Source organism: Ceratotherium simum, chromosome 18 (genome assembly GCF_057802395.1).
Source record: "Ceratotherium simum simum isolate JZ-2026a chromosome 18, ASM5780239v1, whole genome shotgun sequence".
Taxonomy (NCBI): domain Eukaryota; kingdom Metazoa; phylum Chordata; class Mammalia; order Perissodactyla; family Rhinocerotidae; genus Ceratotherium; species Ceratotherium simum.
Window position 1 is genome coordinate 58,183,698 of NC_141917.1, and position 13,568 is coordinate 58,197,265.

General features: G+C 55.3%; 1 protein-coding gene across 9 annotated transcripts in view; it reads left to right on the forward strand.

Moving 5' to 3' along the window:
• EPS15L1 (epidermal growth factor receptor pathway substrate 15 like 1) overlaps positions 1–10,153 on the forward strand; it is a 96,849-nt gene extending 86,696 nt beyond the window's left edge. For 4 of the 9 annotated variants that reach the window (XM_087443652.1, XM_087443654.1, XM_087443653.1 and 1 more), the window contains 2 exons: positions 4,028–4,233; positions 9,526–10,153. In XM_087443652.1, the coding sequence (XP_087299778.1) occupies positions 4,028–4,233; positions 9,526–9,672 (353 nt within the window). In that variant the 3' untranslated portion in view covers positions 9,673–10,153. The remainder of the gene's footprint in view (positions 1–4,027; positions 4,234–9,525) is intronic. The other 5 variants (XR_015555148.1, XM_087443657.1, XM_087443660.1 and 2 more) reach the window with 5 other exon arrangements.
• The last annotated feature ends 3,415 nt before the right edge of the window (positions 10,154–13,568 follow it).

Genomic DNA, 13,568 nt, shown 5'->3' on the forward strand with positions numbered 1-13,568 from the left:
TTTCTTATAAGATCCCCCGTCCTATTGGATCTTGGGCCCACCTATAGGATCTCATTTTTACTTTGTAATACAGCCACATTCTGAGGTGCTGGGGGTGAGGACCCCAATGTGATAAATTTTGGGGGGACACACTACAGCCCATAACAACCCCTTTTTATGGATTAGGAAACGAGGCCGAGAGAACAAGGCTGAGCAGGGTGGTTGCTGTGTTCCTTACCGCCTTCTGGGGGTATGCCTGGCCTGCCCCCCTCCCACATCCTGCCCCACGGCTGGGCTGGAAGAGCTGAACACAGGCACTAGGGGACGGGAGTGTCACGAGGGCTTTCCTTGAGAAGGTGGCCGCGTTTGAGTTGGGAGTGCATTCTGGGCAGAGGGACCGGCCAGGAAGAAGCCCTGAGTTTGGGGGTTCCAGGGAAGGAGGGCTGTTGGAGGTGAGGGAAGAGTTTGGCATGGGCTGTAGGGGCCTTCTGGATTCACCAGGAGAGATGTGTGGGCCCCAGGCAGGGCTGGGGCATGGTGGAGTGTGCCTGTTAGAAGGCTTCATTCAACAGAGGGCTTAAGCCGGGGCCCTGCTGTAGGCAGGGGGACGCAGCCTCGTGGAGCTCACGTTCTGTTGAGAAAGTAAGTGACAGAATGACAGAGTGTGACCAGGGCTGCAGAGGTGGTAGACAGGCGTCTGAGCCAGAGGTGGGGGGCGGCCTCTGAGTGCGTGGTGCCCACAGGAGGAAGGGCAATCCAGACAGGGCCAGGAGGCGCGAAGGCCCAAGCGGGGCAGGGGCAGGATGGAGGCTGAGGGTGTTTCTAGGGCAGTGGGGCGCTGTCGGGAGATCTCAGCAATGTCGGAATCAGCTGTGTTAGAAGGCCACTTGGCTGGGTGGGGACAGCCCATGGGGCGGGAAGCTGCATGTCAGCGGCCAGCAGGGAAAGGGGTTCCCGGGGCCGCAGGAGAGATGAGGGACACTTGCCTGGGGCAGGGGCTGCAGAGAGAGAGAGTGACTCGTGGTGATGCGGGCACATGGACTGGAGCACACTGGCCCCACACCCCCTCCCCCTCCTCCCTGAGGTGTCCCTGAGGCACGCCTGGCCCCCACTGCTCCCAGGTGGATAGCCTGGACTCGACAAGCTGCTGGGCAGGCCTCACCTCACACCTCCCACCAGCACTGCCTGCCTCTCAGTGAAGAGACCAGAGGTGGGGCCACAGTTCTGGGAGCCAGGGAGGCCTTGGCTGCCCCGTTGCCTCATGCTCAGACCAGGGAGGAGGCCAGCTGGGCGAGGGGGCCTTGGGGAGGCAGTTCTTCAAGGCCAGCAGAGCAAGCCAGCGAAGCTGTGGCCCGCACCCACACCCCCGCTCTCCCCAGCCCAGGGGAGGTCTGGGAAGAGGAGAGAGAGCTGCTGGCAGGGAGGACAGCTCAGGGAGCATTTGGTGCTAGAGGGGCAACCTGAGGATCTGGGATCTGTCATGAATAGGAGAGGAGGGACCAAAGGTAAGGCTCTTCCAGTACAGAAGATGGGGTGTGGGGACCACCCCAGTCCTTCACTTTGAGAAGTCAGTTGTTGTGGGAGAGAGAGGTCCTCATTCCTGCTGTGCAGTGGACTCAGCGCTGCCCTTCTGTCCCGAGCCGATGTGGCACACCCTGGGGCTTTGGCAGAGGTTTTCCGTGGGGGCCCCTTCCATCTCACAGGCCCCTTGCTTACTGGGCCTCGCGGCTGACTGTGCATTGGTTCGAGGCCACAAGGAGAGGCCGACAGATGCCCCAGCTTGTGCCCGCCTCCCTCCACCCTTCTTGGTAGCTGTGAGTCGCATCGGTTCCTGGGGCGGGCAGTGTGACCGAGACAGGCCGAAGTGGGCATGCCCTCCAGCCTGCAGTTCCATCTCCAGAAACGTCTCACAGATTGATGCACACACGTGCACAGGGGTATTGCTTGTGACAGTGACAGCCTGGACTCCCTTGCCATGGCCATGGGTCGGCGCGAGAGTCCAGTGAAGCCGAGGCCAAGGGCACTCGACTCTGACCATGGGAGGATGAAAAAGCCAGGCACCAGGCTGCTTGTGTCTCCAAGTCCTTCTGTGCAAACCGCAGGGAGCCAGGGTCTGTGTTTCCTTGAACACGCAGAAGGAAACCGGCAGTAGTTATGAGGGCAGGGGCGGGTTGGGTCCTCTAGGTTCCAGCGATGGGTGGGGCGTGCACTGGCAGCACCTGGCCGCCCCAGACGTTCTGATTCAGTGGGGATGGGCGTGGGGATTTCACCATGCTCCTGGTGGGCCCCGACCTGGTCTCTTCTCTGTCCACTCTCCCACTCCGGGACCACGTCACCAGTGACTTGCGTTCCTCAGGCCACTGCCCTGCGGCCTCCCACCATGGGGGACGCTGAGACGGAGCTGCGGCAGCATTTGTACCTTATGGCCGCCCGGCTGCTGGGTCCAGCGACAAGTAAATAAACCTGCATGTCCAGGCGAGGGGCTGCAGGCCAGGTTCCCACCGGCCTGCACATGCGCTGAGCACCCACTGTGCATGGACACTGTGGTGCAGGACACTGGGGTGGCCTCAGAGTGGGGCAGACCTGTGTTGTCCTCCCAAGGTGCACTGTCGTGCATCGGTCACCTCATCTGACCTTCTCCTCTTCCTCACTTCACAGATAGGAAACCGAGGCGAGCTGGGGCCAAGGCGCTGGTCCTTGTCAAGGTCCCAGAGCTGAAAGTGGCATAGGCAGGCTGTGGCCCCAGAGCCCTTAGAGACCCCTTGGGGCCCTCAGCAGTGTGGCCTGGGAAGTGGCATCAGAGAGGATGGTTCTGTAGCTGGGCGTCGGGGTGGACTGACGGGCGGGTGGGCAGGTCTCCCACTGCAGGTGGCATGGCAGAGGCCGGTTGGGGAGGAAGGAAGGTGTCTGAGCTCAAGGGCTGCAGGGGGGCAAGTGTGGCTCGGGGGCGGGGGCATTCTCTGGACATGCAGCTAGATGTGCAAGGTCATCCATGGAAGGTGGCCCTCGGCTTTTGGGTTCTTTTCCCACATTAGCTTTGACATTGTGTGAGTAAATGTGGGCAGCTCGGTTAACAAACTGGAATCGTGTTGTCTCCTCAAGACTATGGTCTGGGGCCAGGACACAGCGCTGCTTGGGCCAAAGTGCACATCTGGCCCCTGGGTACACCTCTGCCAGGCGTTGGGCAAATGAGTGGCATCAGGCAGGAGCCTGGCTTGCAAAACTGGCAGATCCTGGAGGCTCATCAAATGGGGCCGCCATTGCTAAGCAGACCTGGTGAGCCTCTGGTTCTTAGTGGAATATTCTGGCACGTTGGCAGGACTTGTTGGGATAAGCCATCTGCCCTCAGGCCACACCCCCAAGCGCAGTCTCACGTGCAGCGGTTCCCTCTGATTTTAAACACCTCTCTTCGCGTCCCTGTCGAGATCTGCCTCGCTGGGCATCCGAGAGCCACCCTCAGCGAGACCCAGAAAGGCCCAAACCCTGCCCCTTGGAGCCGCCAGCACCAAAGGGACAGAGCGGGAGCTGGAAACGAATTTCATCCCCAGGACGGCGAGGGGGCTTGTCTGGTGAGCTGCCTCCAGACCCTGATGACTAACATGGCTAACAGCACCCCACGGTGTGACACTAACCCCCCTCTTTGATTGTTGGAAGCTTGCAGTGTATTTTTCTGCTCAGCCATGATTATTTTTTCGCTCGTTGTAACAGTAAACATTGCCATGCTAACGGGACTCACTTGAACCCCTGTGTGTGAACTTTTTACAGTTCGATGTTCCAGCGTGTGGGGTGCGGAGGGGAGGGCCCTCTGAAGTGGTTGTCTGGTATCGCTCACACACCGTGAAGCCTCTGGGGTAGAGCAAGAGGGAAGCCTAGGTCCATCCTAATTCCGCGGGTCCCTCCCACAAGTGGCTTTCCGGCTCTTTCCCGAGAGGGGAGAGGGTTTACCTGTGAGCGCGCCCCAGCCTCCTTACTCAGGACTCTGTTCTGTCCGTGGTCAGTAACTTGCATTTCTTTTTTTTCTCCTTTTTTTTTCTCCTAAACTTTCTAGGAAAAAGTACACCTATAAGCCAGCTTGGTTCTGCAGACTTCCCCGAGCCCCCCGACCCATTCCAGCCACTCGGGGCTGACAGCAGTGACCCGTTCCAAAATAAAAAGGGGTTTGGGGACCCGTTTAGTGGAAAAGATCCATTTGCTCCCTCCTCTTCAGCTAAACCTTCTAAAGCCTCTTCCCTGGGCTTTGCAGACTTCGCCTCTGTAAGTTGAGTTCTCCGCCTCCGCGCCGCCCCCTCTGCTTGCAGCTCCTCTGGGGTTATTTATTTTGTCTCTTTCAAACGACACACCTCCTCCTGGCTTCTGTCCCCCACACCTCACGCCATCACTCATGTTATTTATTCTGTACTACTGCTTTCTGTAAGAAAAACAGTTTCTCCATAACCAAGAGCTCTGGTTTGGATCCTCTGTGATCAGGGCGCGTTCCTCCAGCAGGTTGCCCTGCACGCTGTTCTGTCCTGCACGGTGGACTCTGTATTATCTCTGTTGTCCAGAGGCTGTTGTGTTTGTTGATTTTTGGAAGCCGAGATGTCAAACGCTTCTGAAGTAAGAAAACGAGATCGCAAAAGCTACATCAGGGTTTTGCTGTCCCCAAAAATGTCTCTGTGCAAGAGTTCTTTCTGATGGCGCCACCCCAGTGCATTTTGTGCAAGCAAATACAAATCGAAGGACCCGGGAGGGGTGCTCAAAGAAGGAGCAATTTCATTTTTTAAAACTTTTATTTCAATTACCAGCTATGATGAAAAGAGAAATCCAACCTAGAACAAGTGCTCTGAAGCCCTTTCCTTTTGCAAAAAAAACAAAAACAAAAACAAAAAAACACAACCTCTAAAAGCCAGTTAGCAAAGTTAAGTGCCTGTTTGAAAGTCTGGCTTTGTTTCTTGGTGTGAAAACAGATCCCAGATTGTGAACGCTGCCACTTTAGGGTGTTTTCAGTCCCCTTGTCAGTACCCAAAAATCTTGTTCTCAGAGAGCCTCAGATGCTGTCTTCCCAGAACTGGTGTCACTGTTTGTGGTGCATGCGTGTTTTGAAAAAGGTTTTCTTCATTCAAATTTGCAAAGTTCCTTGTTTCCTGGTTAGGTGTGAGATTCATTGTTTATAGATATTTTGATTCCTAGAATATCCTTCTTGAAACAGGCTCTGCCGTCTCAGTGCCCAGCGAACGCCCGGTTCATTTCAGATGCACCCCATCACCGCGATCCTGGGGCTTACTGAAGTCGCCCCGGACGCTGAGGCGGACCCGGCTTGTGGCGTCCTGTAAATGTTTTATGACCGCAGTTAGTGTGTTCGTGGACAGCCAGTGCACCCAGTGGATGTGTACAAATGGCAACATTGTTAATAAAAGCCAGGAACAATACCCACTTTATCTACAAGTGGTTGAAAAGCACTGCATTTATCTTTTGGTGGGAAAAAATATTAAGTGCTGATGAAAAAATAGAGCTATTCACGCATGACTCAGGGACTCTGTTTTGGGTAGAGAAGAGGGGTAAGTGGATTTAAACGGCAATTTGAAGAAATGACTGTTCTATTTCTGAAATGCATAGTTCTATTTCCTGTCACACCCCCCTCCGCTCCTCCTCCTTCCGACAGCTGGGTTTTGGAAAACCTTTTTTTTTTTTTTTTTTTTAAAAACACCCAAAGTTTCAAGCTATCGTTTGGCCCAGCATTTTTGGTTGTTCCAGAACAGTTGTTAACTTTGATTTTAAAACACCCCTGGTATTTAATCACCCCACTTCCAGGCGGGGAATTGGATTCTGCCCACTCGAGTTTGCAGCCCTGCTGGTTTCTGTTTCAGATCACCTTTCCCACCTCGGATGCCCCAGTTTTTCCTGAGGAAATCGCCTGACAGTGAGGTTCAGCCCACTCTGATGAGATGGGGTGTGGGAGAGGCAGAATACCTACTGGTTTGGTTTGTCCCCCTTGGTCATACCACAGTCCGAAAAAAAAAGCATAGGTTCAAAGCCGTCCCACCTCCAGGGACTCGGGATGACTTTGCATTTTCATGGCGTCCGGGAAAATCAGCCCACCAGCTGGTGGTTTCTGGGTCCACTGGACCTCGAAGATTTGTGCTAACTCAAAGCAGGCCAAGTCGGTTCCTGGGTCTCTGGATTTTGGCGTCCCCAGGAACCGCTGAGACGTCCCTTACTGCCGCGGATGGCAGCGTGGCCCTCTCAGATCGGATGTTCCGACAGGGCCACCAAGACCTGTTGTTAGCCATTCAAAGCAGCTTGGTCCGTGTTGTTCTGGGAAATCGAGGTCACACGTGCATGCTGCATGCGGTCCCCCCACTGGCACCCCGGCTCCCCCGCTCTGGAACCTTCTAATTTACGAGCCCTGAGTTTCCATCAATTGGTTACTTGTACTTAGAGCTGTTCACATGAAACCTCTCAGGTATTTCTTTAAAAACAAGCCTTTCTGTCTTTGGCAAATGCATTTATTAGGAAGTAGCGTTTGTAGGTCAGCAAACAGCTCTCTTTTTCGGAAGTCTGCATTAACAGCAGAGCAGAATCAGATGGGATAAGCCGAGCTTTGTGTTGCTGAATGAGTTGGATGCGATTTCAACCTCAGAATAAGTGAGTTAACAGGCAGTAGATAGGAGTCTGCCCACGAGTGACGCAGTGGAGGTGTATTGGACGCCTCGGGGCGCAGTGTCACCGCAGTGAGGAAAGGCGCCCGGGGCCTCGTGTGCGGGGTGGATGAAGCTCGGATTTCTGCTGCGAGATGCTGAAATAAAACTGCCTAGCGTGCACCCTGAGCAGGCCGGCCTCGGCACGGGAGATGCCCTGGCAGGGCAGCAGCTTGTGCCCTGTGGGGTCTCAGTTCCAGATGGTACGAGAGGGAAGCAGAGATCAGAGCTGCTCTCCCCTGGACAGCTGCCACACCATGGTGGTCCAGATGCCAGCCCGCGTGGGACACTTCCAGCTCAGAGGATTAGAGTGTGGCCCAGTCCAGGTGTCTCCACTAGGGCCAGAACAGGATTGTCTGCTGATTCAAGACACATAGGGAGCCACAGAGAACAGCCCCGTCCTCCAGTCCTCTCGGACATCACAGTCCCACGTGCTTCTCCAGGGCATGCACCATCCTGAGCCTGGACCCTAAGCTGGCCTTGGACCAGCCCACTCCAGAGGCATCTGGAACATTCCTGTCAGCCTGTTTAATTTGAAAACAGTGACCCCTTGAACAGGAGGCTCTGCAGTGACATCCCAGGACACACAGCCTGAGCAGTCACTGTGGTGTGGGCCCAGCCTGCCGGTACGTGGCCTCAGCCGATCGCTTGACCCCTCCAGGCCTCGGTTCCAGACTTTGGTCTGGGTCCCCCGGTCATTACTCGCCAGCCCCCACCTGCCCCCTCCTCTGGGCTGGCGGAGGGTGAGGTCCCTGTCAGCTGAGCTGTCCCCTCCTGCTGCTGTCAGTGGCACTGTGGAGTCATTTCCATCAGCATTTGTTGTTTTTTCCTTGTTTTTCTCCTGATGAGGTGTTGGAAAATTCCCCAAAGAGTCCAGGGGAGGGGGACACGCACGCAATTATCTGTGTCCCATGATGGAAACACGAGGGGCACCGATTTTCAGGGAGTCCAACCTGGAGGCCCATCTGAGCATTTTTCTGGGCAGTTTCTCTAAGAACCTGAGACTCAGCCTTCCCCCCCATGGTGGCTCTTCTTCATGCTGACCCCGACCTGTCCCTGCCTGACTCCTGAGGCCAGCCCACCTCCCCCTCCAGGCCACATCTGGCTCTAGACCAGGCTCCCACCATCCAACCCTCTTCTATCCCCTGCCCCCACCTCCTGCCCTCTGGCCCCATCTCATCCCCACCTCACCCTCACACTGGCTGTCAAGCCCTGAAACATCCAGCAACTGCCAATCCGATCACCCCACTCGCTGGTCCAGGGAGCCTCTGAGGGGAGCCCTCAGCTCCTTCCTGGGGCCCACCCGCCCCCTCAGTGCGGCCCCTCCCACCCCATGCTCTGTTCTGGCAGTGCCAAGGTGGGGTGCTCAGCCCCCCACACCTGAAACTGTACTCAGGGTGGTGCCCGGGCCTCCAGGGCCTGTCTCCGTCCTGTACCCCCAACTCTAGCTGCAGCTGACAGCCACCCCCAACACCACACCTGGGGAGAAAGCCCGGTATTCTGGGGTCCTGGCTCTGCAGCCCCCTCCCCCCCTCCCCAGCCTTGGTGTCCCCAGCTGTTGGAGGGGTCCGCCTCCAGGGTTGTCCCTGGCTTCAGTGCACATGTGAAGAAGTAGCCGTGAGTTCCTGTTGTGCGAGTTTCCTTCCCTGGTCGGTGCTCCCGGTGGGGTAGGCATGGGCCTCGTGAGAGCCCGTGTCAGATTGAGATTGTCCGTCTGCTCCCAAGGGCGCCTTTCAGAGGGCCGGCCGGCCTCTTGATCTTTGGTGTCGTCCAGTGTTTGGCAGAGTGCCGGCTAGAGCGGGTGCCGAGAGGAGAGATGCAGATTAAGGGATGCCACATCAGAACAGGCCAAAGCTGTGCCTGGGCTGTCTGCTGGGAGACGGAGTGACTGGGGCCTGCCGGGGAACCTCGCTGGAATCGGGGACCCCCGCCAGGGGATAAGCACATGAGGTCTGGCTCTTTTCTTCCCATAGAGCTAAGGTACATCGAATAGTTTGAAATCACCTATCTCGGGATCAAAATGGTTATCTCCCTTATTTGAAAAAATTATTTTTTAAAAAATTTAACCTTTTGGAAAAGAATCCCAAGAATTAAAAACTCCTGGATCGAATGGCAGCGTGAATGCCCGGGCTCCTGTCCATGTCCAAGTACAAGGTGGCTGCAGTGGGCCCTGGCTCCCCGGAGCAGGGCTGGTGTGGAGATTCGAGTTTCAAGGTCACGGCGTCGGCACACTTGAAACTCAGAGCTGTGTTCGTGCCAGAACTTTCCAGGCCCAGCGCTTCTCACCCACCAGCGTCATTGGCCTGTCATCTGCCGGTCATTGAGGCCCAGGCCTTGCAGGTTCGCCGTCCTCGCTCCTCGGGGTTCGGCTGATCTCTGCTTCCTGGCTGCTTTCAGAGACGCCCCCACCGTCCCCAAGAGGAGGCCAAGTGGTCGCTTCTCCCTCACCCCCCATGGAGCCTCACAGACTCAGTCCTGGGGAGTCGCCGGAACTCGTTCTGTGCCCCCAAACTGATGTGTCCGTCGCTTGCTTCGGTTCCCTACAGGGGCCAGAGTGGCTAGTTTCTCTGAGGTCCGAGGTGGCGTTTAAGATCAGACCCTGCTTCTCAGGTGCATGTGGCCCCTTCCAGACCAGGAGTCAGGGCCATGGCGTGCATGTCCCCTCCCGACCCCCAACCAAGACACAGGCTTCCGGCTTTTTCTGGTTTTCACATGCACAGCAGGTGTCTCCCCCCATGCATCCTCGCACAGCATTTCCCCACACCCCCACCCACCTGTGATGGGCCTCCCCGTGTCCCCTGCGCCCCACCCAAGCTGGCAGGTTGTGGCCCTGGGGCCGTGTAACCCCAACTCTGTTTTTCCTTTGCAGTTTGGCAATGAGGAGCAGCAGCTGGCGTGGGCCAAGCGGGAGAGCGAGAAGGCCGAGCAGGAGAGGCTGGCACGGCTGCGACGGCAGGAGCAGGAGGACCTGGAGCTGGCCATCGCGCTCAGCAAGGCCGACATGCCCGCCGCCTAGGCGCGGGCAGGGCGGTGCCACGGGAGAAAACTCAGAAGTCTGTACACACACACTCACTCTTAGCGGTCCCTGCTCCATGTCGTGACACGTCACAGCCGTGTTATGTCAAGAACTCGCTGCCCACAGGGCCTCAGGCTCTGGGGGGCTCGCCTGGGGCTAGTGAACGCAGCTCACCTGGCGGAGGGGCCCGAGAGGTGCAGGCTACCGCTGCCGCGGATCCGCCTCTGCTGTGACATCCCTGTGCAAGGGCAGCAGCAGCTCTTCCTCCCGCCTGGGTCAGCAGAGGGAGCACGGTGTCTCTGCCCTCCATCCCTGCTCATAGCCCAGCGTGTGCCAGCACCCAGCGCGCACCCACTCCGGCACCTCCCCACACCCTCCCTTCTGAGACAGACACCCCGCGATGTATGCATTCGTTGTATAAAAATTAAGTTTGAATGATTAATATAAAATATTTTAATACAAAACACAAGAATCTTGTTTTCCCTTTCATTTAAACACTGTTTTCCTTGCACTGACATTCACACATGGTGTCACAGAGCCAGACCAGCCCCCCAGCAAGGGGAGGACGAGGGGGAGCATTCCTGTTTCAATCCTGAGTGTTTGAGTAGACTCGGGCCACAAAGAAGGCCAGTTTTGGAAGTTTTCAGGGGTCACCGTGTCCCTCCAGGACACACTGAGTTTCTGCAGTGGTTGTCTGTGGCCTCATAACCAGTGGAGGCGGCCCTTTGTCACCGCTTTGCAGTTTGGAGAGATCCCTGCATACGGTTCACTGAGGCTTCATCTGCATGAGGGGCGAGGCCGTGGGGCGCTCTTCACACCGTGAATCCGTACTTGGAATCAGGCGGTGGGGAGAGCTATCCACTGGGACACAGCTGAATTCCCCTAGAATATTCCAGAAGCTTGGACATAACTGTGGGACGGCCTCAGGAGTTGTGGAAAACATTGCAGATGTCCCCCCCACTTTGCTTCTCACTGTCCCCAGGTAGACGGGACATCCCAGGCCGACTTCCCTGAGGTACAGTTGATAAAAACTTGTGAGGTGTTTCTGGCTAGCACCTGAGCGGCCTGGGCACAGCCTTTGTCCAGAGAAGCGAAGTAGACGACATCTGACCTCCGAGACGTGCAGGTTCTGTGTCTGTTCTGTGTCTCTGGTCAAGGTCTTTGCCTTACCCCCGCCTGCCTCGAGGGCAGGGCTGTCGACCAGCCCCAACCTGCACGCTGGCTCCCAGCTGCCCGACTCCAGGTACTTTATGCCAGCCAGGGGATAGTTCTGAGACATACGTTTATTTGTTTGCTTGTTTTTGCATTTTAATAAACTATTTTTTAAACCAGTTTTAGATTTGCAGAAAAATCACAAAGACAATACAAAGAGTTGCCATACATAAGCCCCTCAACACAATTGCCCCTATTTTTTAACATCTTAAAGTAGTATGGTACATTTATTATGATTAGTGAAGCAGTATTGAGACATTTTATTAACTAAAGCCCCTACATTATTCAGATCTCCTCAGTTTCCCCTAGTGTCCTTTTTCTGTCCCAGGATCCCACGCGACATTTGGTTACCGCGTCTCCGTAGGCTCCTCTGGGCTGAGATGGTTTCTTGGACATTCTTGGTTTTGATGAGCTTGACAGTTTTGAGCAGAGCTGGGCAGGTGTTTTGTAGGACGCCCCCAGTTGGAATCTGTCTGGTGTTTTCCTCGTGGTTGGACTGGGGTGACGGGTTTAGGGAGGAGGAGCACAGAGGGGAAGCGCCCTTCTCGTCACACAGTGTCCAGGGCACATGCCATCCACGCGACTTCACTGTGATGTTGACCCTGATCACCTGGAGATAAATTTATTTTTGAAAGACAGCTTTTCAGACCCAGATATTTTGTTATATACATTCGTCTCCGGGTGATAATCCATCGGGCTGAGAGTAAGCCACGAGTTGAGGTTTATGGCAGATTGAGGGGAGTGTGGACACCAGCTGGGCTTGGAATCTCCCTTTTCCAGGTGATGGAAGAGGCGCCCTGAGGTCCCGGACGGGCTGGAATTTCCTGGTGCCCGAGAGACGGCCGCGCTTTTCTGTGGTCAGCATCGCTGTTGGTCTGGAGCTGGGGCCTGCTGTAGGAAGGCTTGTGGAAATCTTAATCCTGAGATGACCCCTACTCCACTCTGGAAGAGTGAGCAGCTTCTGGAACGTGGCCGGAGGTGAGTCCTAAGGCTTCCTCCTCCTGTGGAGGAACCATCAGAATAAATCCAAAAGCCCCATGCTGCATGCCCCAACCGTCACTCCCTTTGGGGAGGCGCCATGTCACCTCCCCTGTGAGGTGGTCCCAGCCCCCCACTGGAACACGAGACCCACACTCTCTATTTGGTGAAACCCTCACAGTTTCCAGAATGATTCAACTTCCACCATTTTGTTTTAACCTCAGAGCCACCTTGTAGGTAAGGAAGGTGGAGTGTTTGCCCATTTTCCTGATGGGAAAACTGAGGCTCCATGTGTGCACTCGTTTGCCCAGAGCCCCAAAGCCAGCCAGTGCTGGTGGCTCAGCATTTTGCTGGCCTTAAAAAAGGTGTATTTCTTGCTGGCTGCTGCCTCTTTACATATCACTGTACCTAGAAAAGGTACAGAAAGGGTCTCTTCATGTCTTAGAAACGGAAGACCCTGAGTTGACTTAGGCGTGCTGACCCAGGGGGTGGGGTGGGCGCTGTAGGAATCCACACACCCGTGAATGTGCATTTGTGTGTTTTCCTCGTTCGGTTTGGTGGAGGCTGTCTGTGACTTCTTCATCTGTTTCTCAGAGGTTCGCAGACCCCTCAAAAAAAGATTACGAGCCAGTTTTAAATCCTGTTTCCTTCTACTCCAGGCTCACACACACACCTGGAGACACTCACACAGACATGCACACACACCCCTGCTGTATAAATAATCAGCCTCAAATCCACCCATCTGTGCCACTCCCACAGGCTCTTTCTCCCTCTTCCTTGGCAGAGAACGCTCACACCGTTCCCTGAAAAACAGACGATCCAGTTTGAAAAACTTTATTATGAAAATCTCCAAACATAACAGCAGCGAGAACCGTGCGGCAAACTCCCACACACCCCACCGCCCAGCGGCGGCTCCCGACCGGCTCTTGCCGCCGTCGCTCCTCCGACGCTTGTCTTGCCCTTCTCTTCGCAAATGTGCTTTGAAGCAATGCAGTCGTGCCGTCGTTTCAGCCTTCCACGTTCAAGCCCACGTCGCTAAGAAGTGTGGGCCCCTTCCTGCATCCCCGCCGTGCCACGACCACACCTAACGACGAGGAGAGTGACACCTCCTCCTCTCGGGCACGTCTCTCAGGTGAGCAGCAGCTGAGGATTTTGCAACATGGTTGATTTACCATCCTGATGGTTGGAAGCCTTTGTCCCCTTAGGAGGTGACAACCTCTGGCTCCCACCCGTGGCAGCTGGTTCCCCACCCTCTTGATGTCGAGAGACTCAGCTGCCGATGCACTTGGACCAGAACCCATGGGCCCAGGTTGCCTGATCCGGGCAACATTTTGTAAAAGGATGACTGATTATCTACAACTTGCTCCAAGTAAATAAAATCGCATCTTCAAAGCCTATTTCCTTGCAGAGGACGTTCGAGTCCTGGACAGTTGTGGAAAGCTATTTTTAAAACAGGAAGCGTCTGAGAAACAAAGAACCTGCCTCTTGAAATAATGGAGTAAATATTTCTGCCCCCTTATCAGATCTGCTTCTTTTCAAACATGGTCCTTTTTTTTATTCCCAAAATTTTCCCCAGTAAAAGTTACCAGGAGGTGTACAAATTGTATCATGAGCTGTTGTTGGAAAAATAGAAAGGGAAATGGAAGCCTGATCCTTATCGCATGTGTGTTCCACAGAAGTTGTGGCATGGGCCTGCACGGAGCATG